Raw genomic sequence first — 23,269 nt, 5'->3', positions numbered from 1 at the left:
ATTGTACTTTTTACTCCATACATTTTCCCTGGCAACCCAAAGAACTCATTACATTTTGAATGCTTAGCAAGACAGGAAAATTGTGAAATTCATATACTTATCAAGAGAACACGTGGTCATCCCTACTGCCTCTGGTTTGGTGGACTCACTAAACACAAAGGCATACCAAATACTTTTAGACTTTTACTCAAGTAGTATTTTACTGGGTGACTTTCACTTTTACTTGAGTAACTTTATATTAAGGTATAATACTTTTAATCAAGTATGACAACTGGGTACTTTTCCACCACTGTCAAAAAGAAAGTCAAAAGTTAGTTGAATTGCCAGTGTGTTATCACTATGCTTTCAACCATCAAAAAGCACAACCAAATGCCAATGGAAAAACAATGTCTGGTTTTTGGTTTAATTGTCACCCAAATGTCAATCACTGCACTTTCAACCATCTTAAAGCACAGCAAAGTTCAAATGGGAATACGGTGTCAGATATTTTGTTAAATGTGTTATCACTGTGTTTAATTAATCTAATAGCAGAATCAAACCTGTATTGCAGTTGAGATTACATTAATGCCATTTGAGATTCTGTACAGATTGTGACGATCTCCATAGACCTGCAACATCCTACGCATACTACCTTGAACATGCATGCTTTATGTGATTACATAAGAAGAAATGTATAGTTACAGTAACATCAATGTGCGAATGGAGGTATTACTAATTTTAAGGTGGAATGTTACATTAGTTTGGAAGATAACTTTAGGCTAAGGCTATTTACTGTATTACAAAAGTAATATTAAATTTGGTTTGGTTGACAATGCAACCAAATACCAACATTTAAAGGAGATGTACTGTATATATCAAGTATGAAGGGAAGATCCAGATGCAGACCATGTCAAATAAACAATAGTTTAATGTTCCAGGTATGGGTCAGAAATCCAGAGGTCAGGCAACGGTACCGGACGGCAGGCAGGCTCAGGGTAAGGCAGGGTGGTTAGGCAGGCGGGCTCAGAGTCAGGACAGGCAACGGTACCGGACGGCAGGCAGGCTCAGGGTAAGGCAGGGTGGTTAGGCAGGCGGGCTCAGAGTCAGGACAGGCAACGGTACCGGACGGCAGGCAGACTCAGGGTAAGGCAGGGTGGTTAGGCAGGCGGGCTCAGAGTCAGGACAGGCAACGGTACCGGATGGCAGGCAGGCTCAGGGTAAGGCAGGGTGGTTAGGCAGGCGGGCTCAGAGTCAGGACAGGCAACGGTACTGGACGGCAGGCAGGCTCAGGGTAAGGCAGGGTGGTTAGGCAGGCAGACTCAGGGTAAGGCAGGGCGGTTAGGCAGGCGGGCTCAGGGTAAGGCAGGGTGGTTAGGCAGGCGGGCTCAGAGTCAGGACAGGCAAGAGTCAAAACCGGGAAGGCAAGAAAAGAGAGACTAGAAAAAGCAGGCGCTGAGACACACACCGCTGGTTGACTCGAACAAAGAAGACGAACTGGCAACGGACAAACAGAGAACACAGGTATATATACACAGGAGATAATGGGGAAGATGGGCGACACCTGGAGGGGGTGGAGACAATCACAAGGACAGGTGAAATAGATCAGGGTGTGACAGTATATATTGCTTGGATAGTTAGATCTAAGCCACTGTCTTAATCCTATTCTTTAATTTATATTTTTGGTTGAGTTAGAGACATGAATCCAACATATCAGTTGTTAACTTGTGGACAATTTCAAAGGTGATATTGAATTGTTTTCGATTGTAAATGCAACAAAATACCAACATTTGAAGGAGATTTATAGTCTGCATGGATAGTTCAATCTGTGCTTTAATTCCAGTTTGTCTAAAAATTAATAATTGATATGTTGGATTCACGTCTTTATCTCAATAAAAATGTAAGTTAAAGAATAGGACTAAATCAAATCATACTTTAAATGCACTTTAAATTATGTTTGTATTGTCTATTTTTTGTTGAATTCTGGGTTTAATTTAAACAATATATGCTAACTTTTCAAATGCTATACAGGCCTAAATAGCATCATTGATGTTATATGTGTCACGCCTTGGTCTTAGTATTTTGTGTTTTAGTTAATTAGTTGGTCAGGCCAGGGTGTGACATGGGTTTATTGTTTGTTGTAATTCTTAGTGGGGTTTTTTAGTTATTGGGATTGTGGCTGATTAGGGGTGTGTGTTGCATAGGTTTGGCTGCCTGAGGCGGTTCTCAATCAGAGTCAGGTGATTCTCGTTGTCTCTGATTGGGAACCGTATTTAGGTAGTCTGGGTTTCGCTTTGTATTTCGTGGGTGATTGTTCTTGTCTCTGTGTTAGTGTTCATCAGACAGGCTGTATAGGTTTTTCACGTTCCGTTTGTTGTTTTTGTTATTTCATGTATCGTCATTTTGTTATATTAAAAACATGAGTAACCAACACGCTGCATTTCGGTCCGACTCTCTTTCGACAAACGAAGAACGCCGTTACAATATGATTAAAGTATGGTCACATTTAATTTGCTCTGTTAAACCTACCCTGTGGAATGACTTTGATAGCAACAGTGAAACTATTTAGCCTTAAGTGGAGATCTCCCCACAATAATTCTTATGACCGCACATTAATAGTCAGTAACAAATATCATAGCTAAGCAGGGCTGGGATTGGTTAAAACATTAAAACCCTGGATGGGAGACCAAAGGGTAGATTCTCCAGTAGGAGGTACTGCCCAGCCTATTGTTGTTTTCTGACAGTGGATTTTTTAACGTTGAAGATCTGACGTTGTTTTAAAGGTACAAATTCAACATATTTTACACAAGGTTTGTCTATGTTTACATTTGGTTACCATAATGACATAATCCTGAGGATGAAATACCACCCTCAAAACAACAGTTGATGACTTTTTTCAAATCCAATGTATTTTCCATGCAGATTCCACATCACAATACGTTGACAAATTAAGTTGAAAAACAACATTGATTCAGCCAGTTTGTGCATGGTGGGTAATGGTATCAAGATGATAAACAATTATCCCACCGACAGAATCGCAGGGTAACATATTGTAATCTCTTGGTAATCAGAATATGACGCTGCCTGTTATTGCTCAACTATACACAGAAGGCCAGTGGAGAAGTATGGGTATTCAACACACTGTTTTGTCACTAATGAGACATGAGGCAGCCTCCCCTGCTAATCACAAACCTCTGCAGTATAACTCGCACAGTAGTCGCACAAGCGCTGCATCTTCCCTACTCATTGCTGCTGTTTGTATGGCTCTAGTTGGCCTCCCAAATATCCCTCTATTCTGTTAGCTAGACACAGGTTTGGCATGTCAGCTAAACTCTTGCCCAGTGTAACATATTCATCTGAAGTCCTGAACTCCAGGAAAATGGCCATATAGATGCTACTGTACTTTTCACAACAGATGTTTGTGAGGAAATGTACACAGGATGTATGTTTGAATGGAAGACTCTGTGTGGAATTGGACTTGAGATATATGCACTGTATTAAAAAACATACATTAAATCCTATGCTCAATAAGAAATACAGGACCAGCTGTTTCAAATTAGCTGTAGTGTTGGTGAGAAGCATTGCAATCATTAATTTGCAAAACAATGATCCAACCTGATCCGATTCAGTGACCCCAATTGGGTTGTAATAGAGGCCTACCTACCTGTAAATAACCACGTTGACTCTGACCATGATGGATCTGTATTTATACCACTTTATGGCCAATGCAAATCAGCCCACACACAGAGCACAATAACCTGGCCTGTGTTGTGTCCTAGCCCCAGAGGACTGCAATCAGTGCCCTAAAGCATCATTGTGTGCACTGTTTGTGGACTGATTCATAATGGCACAGTGATGTGCAGAACACCATGGACCATAGTGGGGGAGCGAGATGTCTCTGCATATCAAAGTGTAATGACAAGCCTCAAAGTGAGAGGCTGATCCAGGAGGACTTCATGTACTGTATATCACACACATATCAGAGGTAATAAGGTTGGAAATAGGATTATGATCAGATAAATTATCTGTATTCATTATCATTCATTTGATCTTACAGCTTAATATCAAATGAGATAAGATGATCCGTTCATTGACCTGGCCAAGGCTTTCGACTCTGTCAAACACCACATCCTCATCGGCAGACTCGATAGCCTTGGTTTCTCAAATGATTGCCTTGCCTGGTTCACCAACTACTTCTCTGATAGAGTTCAGTGTGTCAAATCGGAGGGCCTGTTGTCCTGGCTTCTGGCAGTCTCTATGGGGGTGCCACAGGGTTCAATTCTTGGACCGACTCACTTCTCTGTATACATCAATGATGTCGCTCTTGCTGCTGGTGAGTCTCTGATCCATCTCTACGCAGACGACATCATTCTGTATACTTCTGGCCCTTCTTTGGACACCGTGTTAATAACAACCCTCCAGACGAGCTTCAATGCCATACAACTCTTCTTCCGTGGCCTCCAATTGCTCTTAAATACAAGTAAAACTAAATGCATGCTCTTCAACCGATCGCTGCCTGCACGTGTGTAACTCGGTGTTGTTGTATGTGTCGAACTGCTTTGCTTTATCTTGGCCAGGTCGCAATTGTAAATGAGAACTTGTTCTCAACTTGCCTACCTGGTTAAATAAAGGTGAAATAAATTTAAAAATCAGACAGTATGTCAGTGACTATACATCCTCTCTTAGCAAGTGCAGTAGATTTAAACACCACCAATCAACAATCGTCAAAACATTATTAAGGAGTACTCAAACACATGAACTGTTCACCTAGAGTAAGATGGAATGACACTGAACCTGGAAACAAGAAAAGCCAGTGTTGTTTAGACTACATGTGCCGTCTGACTGCTGACTATTGGCTTGAAAGTCAATGTAGAGGACTGCAGAGCCTGACCTTACCCCACTCCAGAGCTGTCAACACCCTCTCCAAACACATTGCCCTGTGAATACTAAAGAAAAGAAGAAAGATCATGTGTTTCTACAGCAGGGACATTGGGACAGGGAGACTTCTGCTCTTCCCCAGAGAGAAATGTCACACCAGAATGTGCTGAAAAAGCCGACTGGTGCAATGGATTTCTCGTCAGCTCATTTCGTTTGTCAGCCTACCCTGGGAATTAACAGAGTTTATAAATATTTTACAAAGGGCATTGTCATGTGTAATGACTCATATGCAGAGATGGTGTTCGTTCTTGGTTTGTAACACAGGGAAAGGCGCATTAAATTGATATAATGGTCATTTTCAGCCTCTTCTGACCATGACTTGTTTCAATTCGGCCCCGTCAGATCCCTGATGGCCCCAGTACTGATGCTGAGAACATTGACACAGCACTGCACTTAAAGTAGCAGCACAAAGACAACCTTTCCCCTTTCAGTTTAGATGACCTTGGACTAAGTGTGCGTGTGTCCTATGCCACACACACACACACACACACACACACACACACACACACACACACACACACACACACACACACACACACACACACACACACACCCTCTATCGCTTTGACTCTCACCATCTCACTTTAATTAATTCAACATTAATTAAGCCTTTCACCCCCCCCCCCCCCACACACACACACACTTTCTCTCTCACCATCTCGCTCTCATTAATTAAGTATTTCAACACTGACCCTCACTCTGCCTCCTCTCAATATGTTAACATATTCAAAATTAAGTCTTGAATGTGTTAATCACGTAATAGAATTATGTGAGTTATTTGTGGCTGTGGTTGTTTTCCCATCCACTGAAGAATCCCTGGCACCGGCACGCGAAGGTGTCTGAAGGACATTGGGATCAAGTTTCACGCAGTAAATCGATCATCCCAGCATGCACCAGTAGCCTACTAGGGTGTTCAATCAGTGTTTACGATGTACACTCATTAATAATTTTTTGGCATCACTGCAAAGCGGCGGCAATGCAAGTCCTATATCGAAACCCCTGAGCCGTTCTACTCTTCAGCAAGGCAGTTAACCCCCAACATCAACTGCTCGCCGGCCGCGGTGAACGTTGTAAGGCAGCTCCCCGCACCTACCTGATTCAGATGGGTTGGGTTAAATGCGGAAGACATATTTCGGTTGGCGTCACTGCTTTTGCTATATTGGCGTGTATGCACGGAAAAACGTCAGGGTCGATTCGGAAACTGCAGCAATCTGATGGATGGGTCAATGGGATACTAAACTTTAAGTGGGGCGAAAAAACCTTTTACTTAATCTTTGAAAATGGAAGGTAAAAAAATGAAAGTATAAGATCTATATATTTGCAACGTTTTGCCTTTATATTTTGGACATTTGTTTGATTTCATGGAGTAAATGGACAAGAAGCGTAGATATGCAGGGTTATTGCATATTTTATTCTATTGATTGTTTCGTACCATATAGTCCTTTAGCAAATTAGGATATTTATTTTTATGCCACTATAATTTAGGCTATACAAGTTACTCCAATGTATCCTATAGCACGTGTATGTATGCTAGTCATCTGTCCACATAATGACAACATGCAGTGCGATATATTACAGGACAATGCTAACTCTTACCTTGTTTAACGCTCAACTCACTTGGAATGCGCGCATTCCCTCACAATACGCCACAAAGCACACTTTCTCTCCGATACAATGTTGTGTATTCCAATTGATCAGCTCAGCCGTAATGCAATGATATATCTGTATTATCTTCAGTTGCCGCAGCATCAAAGATAATTGAAAACCAAAATTACGTATTCGTCTCCAAAGTAGACCTATAACAATTTCAGCGTTTCGGTTGATCCATCTTTCACTCAGTTTTCTTTTTGTATATCTCAATATCCATCGGAGTTAAAAAAATTATCCAATGTCCAATCTTTTGTCGGGCTCCGAGGTTGGTGAAATAGGTTCTGCAGCTACAGTGCAGTTCAACAGACCACTCTATCCCACTACTTGCGTTCATCAAAAATAGACATGGGAGGGGAGCTGTCCATACACGCAGGTGCTGAAGTGCTGAAAAGAAACCTGGTGCATCAAAAGCAGACAACAGATTATTTGGCAATACTGATTTGCAGGCGCATGCACAATATGGGTCTACCTGTGCCAGAACACCTGCCCCTTTCCCCTCCCACTTGCCAAGTGCTCTTTTGTGTGGTGGTATAATTGTATATTTTTGTACACAGTTTGTCATTGTTCTTCTGAACCCACTTCCACCTAGTTGTCGTGATGACGTCAAATTCGCCACCCCTGTATGGAGATTAGTGCTGAGCGATTAGTTTTTTTTGTTTTATAGGTAGGTTCAGTTTCGATTTCAGTTTATTTTTTATACATTAAATGTACTATGCATTATGTGGGTCGAATGTTGTAACAACACAGAATAAAACAATTAAAAGTAAAACTGTTAGTGATGACCATTACTGCTTATCACTTAACCATAATGTATTCACATTACTTCACTTTAATAAAATGTTTTATTTCATTACTTTATTTCATTCCAAGTCATCTCATCTCTATAGAGCTGCTGCCTATGCAGTCTGCCAAATCAACATTTTAGTAGTTCAAAGTAAATAAAACAAACATTTATGACTACTGAATGCCATGTATCAATCACCAATCTGCTCCACACGGTTCTTATTATAATAGCTCAGTACTCCACACAGACCGGACAAGTATGCAGGTGACCAATGGATTATTGTTATTATAGTTAATTACCATGTTTTCTGTGCTAATATGTAGCCTATCGGCCTGTTGGAAACTAAAACAACCTACTACATTGCATAGTTCAGGCTTGATCTGATTGATCTCTACATAAACTGCACATTGAGCTCACAGAACAAAACTATTAAAATGAAATTCAAATGATTTAAACTTGGTCAATTAGTTGTTTAAAACCCCAAAACAACCGACATATCGGTTAATTGCTCAGCACTCATGGAGATTGCGCTCGCCCATTATCCAAACATGCATGGCTTTAAATGCAGTCACTGGTGGAGTGTATGTAGCAAGCTAACTAGTTTAAATATAAACAGTAATGCCAGAGCAGCATAACACTTGATTTACATCATCACCAATATTCGGTCTGGATGGCTGATAATAGCCTATGTGCAGCAGCACTTTATCATATATTTCCTTATACAATCGTAGCAGCGGGAATGGTGTGGGAGGTGCGGCAGCACCCCTGATAAGGGACTGCACGTTATTGATAATGAGGGATACCTGGAGAAAATCGGACCTCTCTGAAATGAAAATGGATGTCCCTCCCTGAACGCTTGAAAAGAAAATGGTGACCCTCCCCTATACCCAAAATAATAATTAAAACAAAGTGGATAACAAAGAACATGCCTACGTTTACCCTCACTCCTATGACAGACCAGGGCTGGGGTTCCCAAAAGCATCGTAACACTGAGATCATCCTAATTCCACTGACACTAAATGGACAGAAGAGTATCTTCGTGCTACGATGCTTTTATGAAACCGAGCCCAGAGCCTGAGATATGCAGTTTTAGAAACTGCTCTTCGATTTGTAAACATTACATACTAAAGTAGCTGGAAGATTGTGTATTTGCAGACAAGGGTAAGGATGTGTAACGAACCTCGTCCTCTTCTGAGGAGGAGAAGCGAGAAGGATCGGAGGACCAAAACGCAGCATGGTAAGTGTCCATAATGTTTATTTTAAAACATAAACGTGAAATGAAAGAAACAGTCCCGTGTGGCGACAACCACTGACACGGAAGACAAACACCCACAACCCAAAAGTGAAACCCAGGCTACCTAAGTATGATTCTCAATCAGGGACAACAATTGATAGCTGCCTCTGATAGAGAACCATACGAGGCCGAACTCAAAAACCAACATTGTTTGATTTTCTGACTGCCCACCCAACTCACGTCCTGACCATACTAAAACAAAGATAAAATAACATAACGTGACAGGATGAAAATATATTATAATAAAAGAACTGCATGAATCCACCATCTTATTTGCAGTCCGATTTTTTTGTGGGCCTTTTATTAACGCACTTCTTGCAATTCTACGTTATTTTACATGACTGGAGACGAGCAGAATATTTTTAAATGCCACAAAGTACGACAACGAATGAGCGAATGCTGCAGCACCAAAGACATTTAGATTTCTATAAAGGATATTGTTAAAGAGTATAGTCTAAGTTTGGAACAGTGCTAAAGTTGTCTATCAACTGTAAACATTTTGCCAACAGAACCAGTTACAACTTTAGTATCTGATCATCAATGACTTAGAGAAAAAGCCATTTGTTATTTAACACATAACCTAAAACCTAAGGTTGAATTTATTTGCACCGAAGAAAAGTGATAAACAACAATACAGTTAAAACAAATAAATAAAAAACGGTGTGCAAGTATGGTTGGAAGCCCAAGGGCTTATAAAAAACAACACAAAAAACTATATTCAATACACAAGTACAAAAATAAAAGGTTTGTTAAAACAGACAACCCTTTTTTGTGGTATCCAATTGGTAGTTACAGTCTTGTCCCATCGCTGCAACTCCCGCATGTACTCGAGAGAGAGGCGAAGGTCGAGAGCCGTGCATCCTCCGAAACATGACCCAGCCAAGCTGCACTGCTTCTTGACACAATGCTTCTTAATCCGGTAGCCAGCCGCACCAATGCGTCAAAGGAAACACCGTACACCTGACGACCGTGTCAGCGTGCATGCGTCCGGCCTGCCACAGGAGTTGGTAGAGCGCGATGGGACAAGGAAATCTTGGCCTGCCAAACCCTCTCCTAACATGGACGATGCTGGGCCAATTGTGCGCCGCCTCATGGGTCTCCCAGTCACGACCAGCTGTGACACAGCCTGGGATCGAACCCTGGTCTGTAGTGACACCTGCAAATTGATTTTAACAAACAATTGGTCCCCCAAAAAATGCAACCCTCAGTTGAATTTCAAAATCCCAATGTGGCCCTCAAGCCAAAAAGTTTGCCCATCCCTGGCCTATAGAATAGGCTATGGATAATTTTATTGAGACCACACGAGGCACACTTGATATTGCACACCCAGCAGAGAGTCAGGGATTAGGGGCAGCATCAGGCACACATGAGATACTAATTCACAGACACTGAGCAATGAAATTTAAATCGATTACAAATTACATGACCCTCCCCTGGACTAAATAAAAAATATATAAAAATGAATAAAAGACTAAACCCTCTCCCTGACTGAAATTGAAAAAGCATGACCCTCCTCTGGGTAACAATTGTGGATATTTAATTAAAGGTTCTCATAGTGTGACCTTTAGGAAAACCAATTGAAAATCGATTGAGTGCTTGTTCTTTTTCGTGTTTTCTTGTAGCAATGATCAACGGTGATGGCTTTGTTAAGCGTTGGGGTGACTATAAACTTACAAAGGATCAGAGTTAAATAGTTCAAAAACAGATTACATTTATTTCTAATTGTACAACCATGATTCAAGTGAAGAGCAGAGATTTAAGTTAGCATGATTGACGAAATGATACACATTATGACAATCTTAGAATATTGACTACCAAGACACCTTGAAATAAGGCAACAGTAAACATGTCATCCCCCCACAAATGACTAACGTATGTACAGTTGATTACTATAGCCCCCCCCCCCCCGCCCAAAAGGTATAATTTTGTCAATTTCAGATCTCTATAGCATGACTAATCATTCACCCAAATTTTGTCAAAATTGGGCCAGTGGTGTCTGAGATATCGTGCAGGTTAGCGCATATCCCTAAACATGCATGCCAAATTTCATCACTAAGTTTCATCAAATTTCATCACAAACAGATCAACAGATATATGCCCGTTATAGCGCCACAGCAAGGTTGATATGAATGTTTTTGCATATGTTGAGTCTTGACAGGGTTTATCAAATTCTGTTACAATACGAATGTCTTTTACTGATTTATATGCAGTTATGTGCCAGACCACACCTAGGTGAATGTTTATTGGTCAATAGCGGCAATGTTGATTTAGCTACCAGTCTGGAAAATATTGCGTTGAGAGATCGTTTTCTATAAATGCCACATATCAAGTTTCGTGCAGATTGGTCATTCGGTAACAGACGAGTCGGGTTAAGTGTTTTTCACACAATTCAAAATGGCGGAAAATCCATCATGGTGGAACTTATGGGTCCCGAGGCAAATTTGTTCCTTGTGAAGACAGGAACCGATCTACTAAATTTCGTGACTTAAGGTATAACGGGGTGAGGGGCATGACCTTTCAAAGTTTGAAAATGCAATCTCGTTACAGGGCCACCATCTGGCCAATCAGTGTAATTTTCTAAATGCTGTAAAGCTATGGCAAGATGCATCATTCACCAAAGTTTAGTCAAAACCGGGTCAATGCTGTCTGAGATATCGCTTGTGACTAACATATGAACGTACTAACGGACAGAAACAGATCCACAGTCCCTTCCCCAATTTCAGTGTGGGGGACAATGACCAGCATACACACAAGGAGTGTTTGGAAGACAAAAGCAATGACAAGGCAACACTTGTACGTGCAGGAGATGAGACAGACAATGTTATACAGTAACACTTACATGTGCAAAGAGCAGATTTGACCCAAAGAAATACACTCAATAGAGTCATTCCTATGAATGCTTTCAATTAACCAACCACATTAACTTGGACTTGCATCTCGTCACATGACTGTGCAGATTTAGGACTTCCGTTTCTTTAACAGGGTTATAGTCTCTTCATTATCTGACGCACCAGTGGGTGAAACTTCGGCGCTTTCGGACAATGGAGTCTCACTAAAACACATGATACGTGTTCAGTCAGTATCAATGATTACTCAAACTGAAGCCGATCACTGGAAATAACTCACAGACAAACATTACATACCTGTTAGTCTGTGTTGTCCTCGGTTTAATGCTCTCATATAAATGCTTGCCTACAGAGGGATTATGACAAACAGTACAAATTGGTTGAACATAGCCATTACTTTCTTGTAACAATATGTGCAGAATGTGGATTTTAAAAAATTGTGTCATTTTAATATGCTAGTGGTCCTCTGTCCAAATAAGGACTACTTAGCCCACACACTAGTTATAGCTAGCTACTTCCCCAATGGGAGATTTGTGCAAAAGTTCATGTTGTGCAACCGTTTCTCAGGTTAAGATTGAGGGGAGTGGTTCTTACTCTGCTGGGTGAGTACAGGGTGGTTTGATGGGTCCTGGTTCTAATAATGGTGGTCAGGTCGGGCTGCTCATATGTATTATTCAGGTTCCTGGAGGTGAGAGGAAGAGGCACGCTTAAACATGATAATCTCAAAAATAACTTTTCAATAATAATTTAAAATGACAAGCAGCAGTGTAACACTGGCCACACACACACAGCAATGCCAAGTTAAAGGCATCTTAGATATATAGTTACTCTGGGAACGGGAGAATAACAAACAGTGCAGCTATGCAGAAATGAGTGTGTGTGTGTGTGTGTGTGTGTTTTTTACAGGGGGATGGTAGTGAATCATCAGTGGATGCCAAGGTCATCGCCATGTACATGAATTATGTATGCGGTTTTGTTTTTTCTGCTGGTGCTCTTCTGCTACATCTGTGGCTGGCTAATAACTCTCCATTTCCCTATTATTCATTTCTTCTCTGCAGAGCAGACACTCACAGAGATCATCTTCTTCAGTGTAATTTAAGAAAACCCAATAGGTTTTTATACCTTAAAGACATTCTGCAAAAATAAACAATTTAAGAGGCTGGAGTCTGGTGGCACAAAATGAAAAAGTGTTTGATTTTCCAGTGTGCTAATAAAGAATCAAAGTCAATCACAACAAGTAAAATTACTCCGGGTTTCTTTATGAGTTGTCTGGATGGGTGTTATTGAGCGTATGCACATGTGTGTATAATGGTGCATCTATGTATGTGTGCTAATGTGTACAGTAAATGAGTGATAATGTGCACTGTGTGAGCATGTATGATGATGTTTACAGTGTGTGTGTTGTGGTAATTTCCTGTATTACTAAGTGAAAGGAGAGTTTACAAACCACACACAAGTCAGAGTTATACTTTAAACTTAATCTTTTAATAATATGAGCTTCACCATAGCCCTTTGACACTCAGATCAATTCAGTGTCTATAAATGAATTCTGAGTGTCAACATAATGGCAACTGAGATCTTTCACAGCAAAGATCCACCCCTCTAAACTCACAATGACAAACCACAGGTCATAGGAAAACTGCACAAAGGAAGACTTTTACTTGAGAGAGGAGTATCCCATAGCCAGACAGCATTAGCTATAAATTATCGTTCAGTTTGCGTTCTTAGACGAGGTTCTACTTCTCGTTCTTGGTACTTCATATTACCAAAACATTACCTCATCCAATGGCATATATCAATTGTCAATTCTAGATACTCCCATCTCAAATACAACCCACCCCTGGACAAGCTCCCTGAGAGGAGTGAGCCTCTAGGTCATATACTATGAAAGACAAGTTTCGACATCAGAGGGGACATACAATGGTTCCAGACACTGCCATACTCCTCCCCCCAATGGGAAAAGTAGGGAGTGACTGGTGTACAGACATTGTGGAGCCCTTCACATGGTTTAACAGATACCCTCACATATGAAGACAATCCTGACCTCTCCCCTCTCTGGGCCCCAAGTGACTTTTCCCACATAAGCATATTTATGAAAGTAGATAAAACATCTTATTTATCAATGTTTACCTAACTAATTCTGCTATGACAGTGTGTGTGTTAAATGCCTTGCCTGTTTGCCCCTGGCAGCACAGTCAAATACCCCGGCTTCTCAATGAGAGATCTTGTCACCGGTGACTGGGAGTCATATGCTTCTCCCATCGCCACTGTGCCTGTTCTCCATCTGGACCCGGGGCTTCCTCCTCCTTCTCCTGCTCTCCGGTAGACACCTCTGCAGAGCCAGCTCCACTCACTAGGGAACAACAGCCCAGTCAGTACACTGGTGATGAAACTGTATAAACACATGAATACACTTACAAGTTCTACAAGATAATTGAAAGTGGCTTGAAATGGAAACACATTTTTCAGTCAACACACACACACACACACAATTATAGTTCCCACCAACAGACCAGAAGTTGGTTGATACAGTGCCTTACAAAAGTATTCATCCCCCTTGGCGTTTTTCCTATTTTGTTGCATTACAACCTGTAAATTAAATGGATTTTTATTTGGATTTCATGTAATTGACATACACAAAATAGTCCAAATTGGTGAAGTGAAAAATAACTTGTTTAAAAAAAAAAAAACATTACATTTAAAAAACGCAAAAGTGTTTCATGCATATGTATTCAAACCCCTTTCCTATGTATCCCCTAAATAAGATCTGGTGCAACAAATTACCTTCAGAAGTCACACAATTATTTAAATAAAGTCCACCTGTGTACAGTCTAAGTGTCACATGATCTCAGTATATATATATATATACACACACACACCTGTTCTGAAAGGCCCCAGAGTCCGCAACACCATTAAGCAAGGGACACCACAAAGCAAGCGGAACTATGAAGACCAAGATGCTCTCCAAACAGGTCAGGGACAAAGTTGTGGAGAAGTAGAGATCAGGGTTGGGTTACAAAAAATATCAGAAACTTTGAACATCCCACAGAGCACCATTAAATCCATTATTAAAAACTGGAAAGAATATGGCACCACAACAAACCTGCCAAGAGAGGGCCACCCACCAAAACTCATAGACCAGGCAAGGAGGGCATTAATCAGAGAGGCAACAAAGAGACCAAAGATAACCCTGAAGGAGCTGCAAAGCTCCACAGCAGAGATTGGAGTATCTGTCCATAGGAACACTAAGCCGTACACTCTACAGAGCTGGGCTTTACGGAAGAGTGGCCAGAAAAAAGCCATTGCTTAAAGAAAGAAATAAGCAAACATGTTTGATGTTTGCCAAAAGGCATGTGGGAGACTCCCCAAACATATGGAAGAAGGTACTCTGGTCAGATGAGACTAAAATTGAGCTTTTTGGCCATTAACAAAACTGCTATGTCTGGCGCAAACTCAACACCTCTCATCACCCCGAGAACATCATCCCCACAGTGAAGCATGATGGTGGTGGCAACATGCTATGGGGATGTTTTTCCATCAGCAGGGACTGGGAAACTGGTCAGAATTGAAGGAATGATGGATGGCGCTAAATACAGTGAACTTCTTGAGGGAAATCTGTTTCAGTCTTCCAGAGATTTGAGACAGAGGTTCACCTTCCAGCAGGACAATGACCCTAGGCATACTGCTAAAGCAACACTCGAGTGGTTTAAAGGGAAAAATTTAAATGTCTTGGAATGGCCAAGTCAAAGTCCAGACCTCAATCCAGTTGAGAATCTGTGGTATGACTTAAAGATTGCTGTACACCAGCGGAACCCATCCAACTTGAAGGAGCTGGAGGAGTTTTGCCTTGAAGAATGGGCAAAAATCCCAGTGACCAGATGTGCCAAGCTTATAGAGACATACCCCAAGAGACTTGCAGCTGTCATTGCTGCAAAAGGTGGCTCTACAAAATATTGAGTTTGGGGGGATGAATAGTTATGCACGCTCAAGTTGTTTTTTTGCCTTATTTCTTGTTTGTTTCACAATAAAAAATATTTAGCATCTTCAAAGTGGTAGGCATGTTGGGTAAATCAAATGATAAAAACTCCCCCAAATCTATTTTTATTCCAGGTTGTAAGGCAACAAAATAGGAAAAATTCTAAAGGGGGGTGAATACTTTTGCAAAGCAACTGTATATTATCTGGTTATAGTGTTGGTATATTAACTAGATACTGGCTGATAGATAAATGAATCTGTTTGTTTTCCTGCAACTGGAGTATGATGGTCAGGAGTGTGGTGACCAGACAGTACCTACCTGGGGTTTTCCAGGGGTGGTCGGTCGGGACGGGACAGACAGAGACAGACAGCGTCATCACTTTTTCACTCACTTAAAAAAAGCATAAGTAGCTATGTCACGTTCACATCCCCAACAGCTTGTGGGCTGCCGAAAAAAAACATGTCTTAGAACCGTTACATGCACATACGCACAAGACATACCAGTGTGTGAGTCACTCAGTGGTGCTGTGGTAAGCACTCTGTAAGTCCCTATGGCATTGCCTCAGTGGAATCTCAGCCACACACACCCCTGCGCACTAGCACACACACACACACACCTCTCTTGCTAATGTGAGAGCTTCTCACAGAGACAGATTAGAGGCATCGAGAGCACTGGCCACACCCAGATACTGTAAAGGATTAATCAGGGTATAATGAAATGTTTGAGGAATGGTCTGCCCCTCTGCCTAAACAATTACTCCTACACACCTCAGGTAACATGTTCCTCACACACACATGATTCTCTGCGGCTCAGTTGGTAGAGTGCTTGCACCACTCATACAAAAACAATATGCACGCAGAGTACTTTGGAGAATAGCGCATGCTAAATGGCATATCATTATTACATGTAGTACATAACAGCACTGAACATTGCAGAAAATACAGTATAACTATACTCTTCAGTGTAAGTGATGTAATAAGCTCACCATGCAGGCTGGCTGTCTAAATCAAATCAAATTTTATTTGTCACATACACATGGTTAGCAGATGTTAATGCGAATGTAGCGAAATGCTTGTGCTTCTAGTTCCGACAATGCAGTAATAACCAACAAGTAATCTAACTAACAATTCTAAAACTACTGTCTTATACACAAGTGTTAGAGGGAAAAAGAATATGTACATAAAGATATATGAATGAGTGATGGTACAGAGCAGCATAGGCAAGATACAGTAGATGGTATTGAGTACAGTATATACATATGAGATGAGTATGTAAACAAAGTGGCATAGTTAAAGTGGCTAGTGATACATGTATTACATAAAGATGCAGTGGATGATAGAGTACAGTATATACGTATACATATGAGATGAATAATGTAGGGTATGTAAACATTATATTAGGTAGCATTGTTTAAAGTGGCTAGTGATATATTTTACATAATTTCCCATCAATTCCCATTATTAAAGTGGCTGGAGTTGAGTCAGTGTGTTGGCAGCAGCCACTCAATGTTAGTGGTTGCTGTTTAACAGTCTGATGGCCTTGAGATAGAAGCTGTTTTTCAGTCTCTCTGTCCCAGCTTTGATGCACCTGTACTGACCTCGCCTTCTGGATGATGGCGGGGTGAACAGGCAGTGGCTCGGGTGGTTGTTGTCCTTGATGATCTTTATGGCCTTCCTGTAACATCGGGTGGTGTAGGTGTCCTGGAGGGCAGGTAGTTTGCCCCCGGTGATGCGTTGTGCAGACCTCAGTACCCTCTGGAGAGCCTATCGGTGGTAGTCCAGGGCCTGCCGGTACTGGCTCAGTGTGTTGTGAACGGCTCCCAGGTTCTGTAGGACCACGGCCAGCCTTTTGGGCCTGGTGCTGACCAGGGGCAGGGCCCGCTCATAGCACCAGGCTGCCTCCTGGAACAACTTCAGCTGGGAGAAACTCAGGCCCAGGTCATTGTACACCTTACCTGAAAGGCTGAGGGATAAAGTCACAAAACTGTCACCAAATTGTTGACTGACAAAGCTGTTACTCATTTGTTTTTTCCTCAATTCAGTTAATCTGACAGTTTACCTACCGAGGAACTCTGGGTTTTTGATGTTGTTGCTCAGCTCGAGGCAATCAGTGAGCACGGTGATGATATCATCCATGGTGAAGTCATCTGATTGGAGCATGTGACTCCCTGCCTATTTGAAGGTCGTGGCGGCTGAGTCCAGCTTGCCTGCCATCCTGTAGCTCTCCCCAGCCCTCTGGAAGCTCTAAGCTGCCTGGGTCCAGTACTGAAAACACACAGCTTGAATCAAAACCAGCTCTATGTAGGACAGTCAGTGAGCTGACAGTATATAGACCTGGCTGCTACACATCTCAAATGAGTCAGTCAGACACTGCAGCTCTTAAAAATTAGGGATGTGCATCTTCACCTTTCAAGATGATTCGATACATGGGCTACAATACCATACAGGAACGATAAGTTTAAGTTTGAAACGATCTGTGCGATTCGGTTTGTTTAGAGGAACGAATCAATGCGATTCAGTTTGATGCAATGCACTAACATTTGTTGCATAAACACATTCCTTTTCCATTCTAAATTAAAATATGCTGCTGATGGAGCTTATGAGCTGGGCTTCTCTGAACTGGATCTGTCTGAGCCGACTTCTCTCTCTCTGTGTGTGTGTGTGTGTGTGTGTGAATGATGTACTGTATATGTCTATGTTGTATGTAGGCACCTGGGCTGAGCCATAAGGGAAACTGGGTATCTACCTTGCCTTTGATCTGAAATCCCCATCAGCCACTAATTCAGTTGTCATTTTTGCATATTAAAAAAGCGTTAGCTAGTAATGTAGCAATATTTATTAGTAAACAATTTGCTATGACATAACCAATTAATATAAAGCACAACTTTGGATTTCACCCGTGTCTCAGAATGGAATGGAAGTTTAGGAAGTTGGACCTTTTGGACTCGAGTGAGCTCCTCTTCTTCTCCCGCTTCGACCATGCAGTGCAGGTAGCAAAAGTGATTGCTGTCCTCATTAAGAAATGATCAACTTTACCTTGTATATCTAAAAATGACCGTATATACTCATTGTTTCAAGCAAAACTACCAAAACTATTGCTGATGGTGAACCTGAACAATCAAAATAAAACCCAATGTAAGCCCTGATCAGCATGTATAGCCAGATGAAAGCAGTGTGTCCCATGATAGCTTAGGCTACTTTTATTCCGGTAAAACACCATTTTCAACAGCGCATTTGATAAACATAATCTAGCAAATTACATTGGTTGTCACTCAAGTGATAAAGCCTAATATTGCACAAGACATTTTCAAACATCTGAATGCTGAAGGTGAAGTGCAGATGTGCCAGATAAGAAATAGGAATGCCTTGCGTTGGTCAGCGAGCGAAGCTGGTCGCAGTTTGACTACTGATTGTGCTTGGGGTTGTTCGGCATGCAAAATGACTTGTAGATCAATGACTGTCAACACAATTGTATGCTAAGTTTGACACTGAAGGAGAGGATACAGATGTCACAAAAGATTTTTAAAAAAGCCATTTTCGGGAAGGCAGAAGGAAAGTAATTTGAGCAACATCAAAATTGTAAACAGGCGATTTGTAAAGGTTTGAATTGATTTTCGGACATATGCATGTTACATTTGGATCGGTTTGTGGGTCCCGCTGACCGATGCACTCAAATCTTAAACATTTGAACCGGGGACTGATGCATATACAGTTGAAGTTGGAAGTTTACATACTTAGGTTGGAGTAATTAAAACTCGTTTTTCAACCACTCCACAAATTTCTTGTTAACAAAATATAGTTTTGGCAAATCGGTTAGGACATCTACTATTTTTCCAACTATTGTTTACAAACAGATAATTTCACTTATAATTCACTGTGTCACAGATCCAGTGGGTCAGAAGTTTACATACACTAAGTTGACTGTGCCTTTAAACAGCTTGGAAAATTCCAGAAAAGTATTTACATCATTTGAGTCCATTGGAGGTGTACCCCTGGATGTATTTCAAAGCCTACCTTCAAACTCAGTGCCTCTTTGCTTGACATCATGGTAAAATCAAAAGAAATCAGCCAATAATATTTTTTTGAGACTGTCGCAAGTCTGGTTCATCCTTGGGAGCAATTTCCAAACGCCTGAAGGTACCACGTTCATCTGTACAAACAGTAGTACGCAAGTATAAACACTATTTGACCATGCAGCCGTCACACCGCTCAGGAAGGAGACACATTCTGTCTCCTAGAGATGACTTTGGTGTGAAAAGTTAAAATCAATCCCAGAACAACAGCAAAGGACCGTGTCAAGATGCTGGAGGAAACAGGTACAAAAGTATCTATATCCACAGTAAAACATGTCCTATATCGACATAACCTGAAAGGCCGCTCAGCAAGGAAGAAGCCACTGCTCTTAAACTGCCATAAAAAAGCCAGACTACAGTTTGCAACTGCACATGGGGACAAAAATCGTACTTTTTGGAGAAATGTCCTCTGGTCTGATGAAACAAAAATAGAACTGTTTGGCAATAATGACCATCGTTATATTTGGAGGAAAAAGGGGGAGGCTTGTAAGCCGAAGAACAACATCCCAACCGTGACGCACGGGAGTGGCAGCATCATGTTGTGGGAGTGCTTTCCTGCAGGAGGGATTGGTGCTCTTCACAAAATAGATGGCATCATGAGGCAGGAAAATTGTGTGGTTTTATTGAAGCAACATCTCAAGACATCAGTCAGGAAGTTAAAGCTTGGTCGCAAATGGGTCTTCCAAATGGACAATGACCCCAAGCATACTTCCAAAGTTGTGGCAAAATGGCTTAAGGACAACAAAGTCAAGGTATTGGAGTGGCCATCACAATGCCCTGACCTCAATCCTATAGAAAATGTGTTGGCAGAACTGAATAAGCATGTGCGAGCAAGGAGGCCTACAAACCTAACTCAGTTACACCAGCTCTGTCAGGAGGCATGTGCCAAAATTCACCCAACTTATTGTGGGAAGCTTGTGGAAGGCTACCCAAAACATTTGACCCAAGTTAAACAATTTAAAGGCAATGCTACCAAATACTAATTGAGTATATGTAAACTTCTGACCCACTGGGAATGTGATGAAAGAAATAAAAGCTGAAATAAACCATTCTTTCTACTATTATTCTGACATTTCACAATATTAAAATAAAGTGGTGATCCTAACTGACCTAAGACAGGGCATTTTTACTAGGGTTAAATGTCAGGAATTGTGAAAAACTGAGTTTAAATGTAATTGGCTAAGGTGTATGTAAACTTCCGACTGTAGGTGAATCGTTACATCCCTATTATAAATTATACTCATTTATTGATAACACCCACACACTGCCTCTGGCAGTTCTCTAAATCATTTAATCGTGGCTCAACTCTGACACTAACTGAGGGTGTCCGAATAAAAAAACAGACCATAGTGACAGAGACTGGCCCTTCATCAGTGGCAGCTGGGGATCAGCAAAGATGAGGGAGGTGGGCAGGTTCACTAAAGATCTGAAAAGGTTAATGGCATGATTCTTCTTGGTGTTATAATTGTATTGATTAAACAAATTGCAGAGCATGATTTCTGAGCACCTAATACATTAGAAGGAAGATGGCTCATATGAATCAATCAACTGACAATCAATTAAAGGAGAAGTTGTATTTTTACAACTAAATTTAGGTATCGCTCAAGTCGCACAAAAGGAAATATAATACTGTGGATAAAGTTTGGAAAGACACGATTTCATGTGTACAACATTGAAAGCCTTGCATCACTATACTGAGCGCTTTGCCGTTTCTAAAATGACATTTTTGGTTGTTTTTGGAGCCTTTGTTCATGTTTTCAGGGATCCCATACTATACAACGTGGATGAGGAAGTGATTTGCTGTTTCTAAAAGGTGTCTGGACCCTTCTATAAGAAACTATTTCCATAAAAAATAAAACATTTCCATTTGTTTGTAATTTTTTAAACTTATTTAACAATCATTCAACTTTTGCAATTCACTCAAGATTTGAGTTCTTGAGCATTTATTTTAGCAGAGAAACTTGTTTTCTTCCTATTGTGGTATAGTTCTTACGTAACATTCAATTTTCAGTCTTGAGTATTCTCGGCCTCATGCGTAAGTATCTTATTATCTTTGCAGAAGATATGGGTGGGCTTCTAAATTCTGCCTCAGCACAATCTTAATGTGCATGAAGGCAAATCTTCTGGTGGTAATATCTCATTATAAAAAAGCACAGCTTGGGCTTTTCTCGAAATCTATTAGATTGGTGTTAAATCTCTTTAGGAGAGTATCCCACCTAAATTTTGGAATGGCTTAAGTTGAGGAAGATAAGTACAGTTTACTGCTGTTTTACAGTTCTCCTCTAATGGTTAGGGGTTGAGATATTTGGCAGGGTAATTTGATTCTTGAGCTGAATCATAAAAAACATACACCTTGAGCTGACTGACCTTTAGGAGCAGGTGACAGTGGGACATTTTCATGCAGGTCTCCCCCTCACTGGCCCCATCCCCCTGGGAGCGGTACAGCTGGGCTTCCTGGAGGCAGTGAACAGCTGCCTGGCTGTGGTTCCCCAGGGGCTCATGGGCTACGGCCAGGTTGAACTGGAGGTCTGCCATCCGCTCGCCCCTCTCTCCTGGCTGTGCCCGCTTCAGGAAGTCCAGCCCCTTCAGGGCTTTACCCACCTCCACGTAGGCAGCTCCCAGGTTAAAGGCACATGCCCGCTGGACCTTGGTCTCCTTTAGCTGTCGGTGATAGAGTATGGTAAGAGAGAATACTTAAACATTATAAAAGATAACATAAGTACCAGTGAACATTATGCAGCATATTTGACTTTCTTCCATACAGTATGTCTAAATATGGGGGTTGTCAGATGTATGTCAATGTGAAAACCAATTACTATTTGGGGACAATAAAGATTGTGTAAATACTGTAATCCATTTGGACTTGGAACCAGACAAGTTTTTGTTGCCTGGACATTTTCCAAACAATAAAATCAGGTGCTCAGTTCTCCCTCTCACAGTTTTAGCAAGCCGTATATTATATGGGTGAGGTGCAGGACAAAATGTCTCAACATGGACAACAAGGAAGTAGCCTAAGTAATGTCACCTCTATGGAAGCTTTGAAGGCCTTTTTGAAGAGGCTAAGGGCTTCTTCACAGTCCCCTTGCTTTAGGGCAATGTGGTCAGAGGCTATGTGCTCCTCAATGTCCACCTGGACCTTCAGGACATCCGTCTTTGCTCTTTACACCCAGTCACTCTTATTTTTCCTGCCCTCATGTAATGGGTAGCTATCAGATGCCATGTTGGTTTCGCCAGGGGGTGGCTACAGTATAGCAATATGAGGAAACTGATGGAAAGAGGAGAGCGAAATAATTATTTAGGTCTGATTGTCACACTCACTCAGGTCATGACACTGAAAGAACTGCCCTCCTTTGGTGATAGTGAGAACTTGCTATGTGGCAAACAACATGAGGACTCACTCCGTGCCTGTCCTTTCAAATAAATGTTTAACCAAGTATATTATGAGCTCACTGAAAGGGATTTATTTTAGGCATATATAGCCAGAATTATCGCATAAAAATAAACATTTTTGAGAAGTAGCATGGACAGATGTTTATCCTGTTCTCTAGCTAACTTACTTACTTGAAACCACATGACTAATTAACGCATTAGCTTCTCGAGTCTTGGTAACATGGCTAACGTAGCTAGTTTAGTTAGCTATTTCACTCACATTTCAAGATGAACAGCCATCCAAGACAGAGCCATTGAAATTAGTTAATTAGTTTGACAAATACATTGGTCAATTATCCCTACA

At 41.2% G+C, this 23,269-nt stretch overlaps 2 protein-coding genes across 2 annotated transcripts in view; both read right to left on the bottom strand.

Annotated features, from left to right (window-relative positions):
• LOC135522174 (thioredoxin-interacting protein-like) overlaps positions 1-23,269 on the bottom strand; it is a 328,799-nt gene that overhangs the window by 190,489 nt on the left and 115,041 nt on the right. The window lies entirely within an intron of this gene.
• On the bottom strand, positions 17,065-22,756 carry LOC135523092 (tetratricopeptide repeat protein 24). Its single transcript, XM_064949820.1, is given in 4 exon segments — positions 17,065-17,418; positions 17,527-17,728; positions 21,904-22,197; positions 22,562-22,756. Coding segments are annotated over 4 exon segments (882 nt in total). The 3' UTR covers positions 17,065-17,227.

Source organism: Oncorhynchus masou, chromosome 30 (assembly GCF_036934945.1).
Source record: "Oncorhynchus masou masou isolate Uvic2021 chromosome 30, UVic_Omas_1.1, whole genome shotgun sequence".
NCBI classification, from domain to species: Eukaryota; Metazoa; Chordata; class Actinopteri; order Salmoniformes; family Salmonidae; genus Oncorhynchus; species Oncorhynchus masou.
The sequence above is the reverse complement of the archived record's forward strand: the minus strand, read 5'-3'. Positions and strand labels throughout refer to the sequence as shown.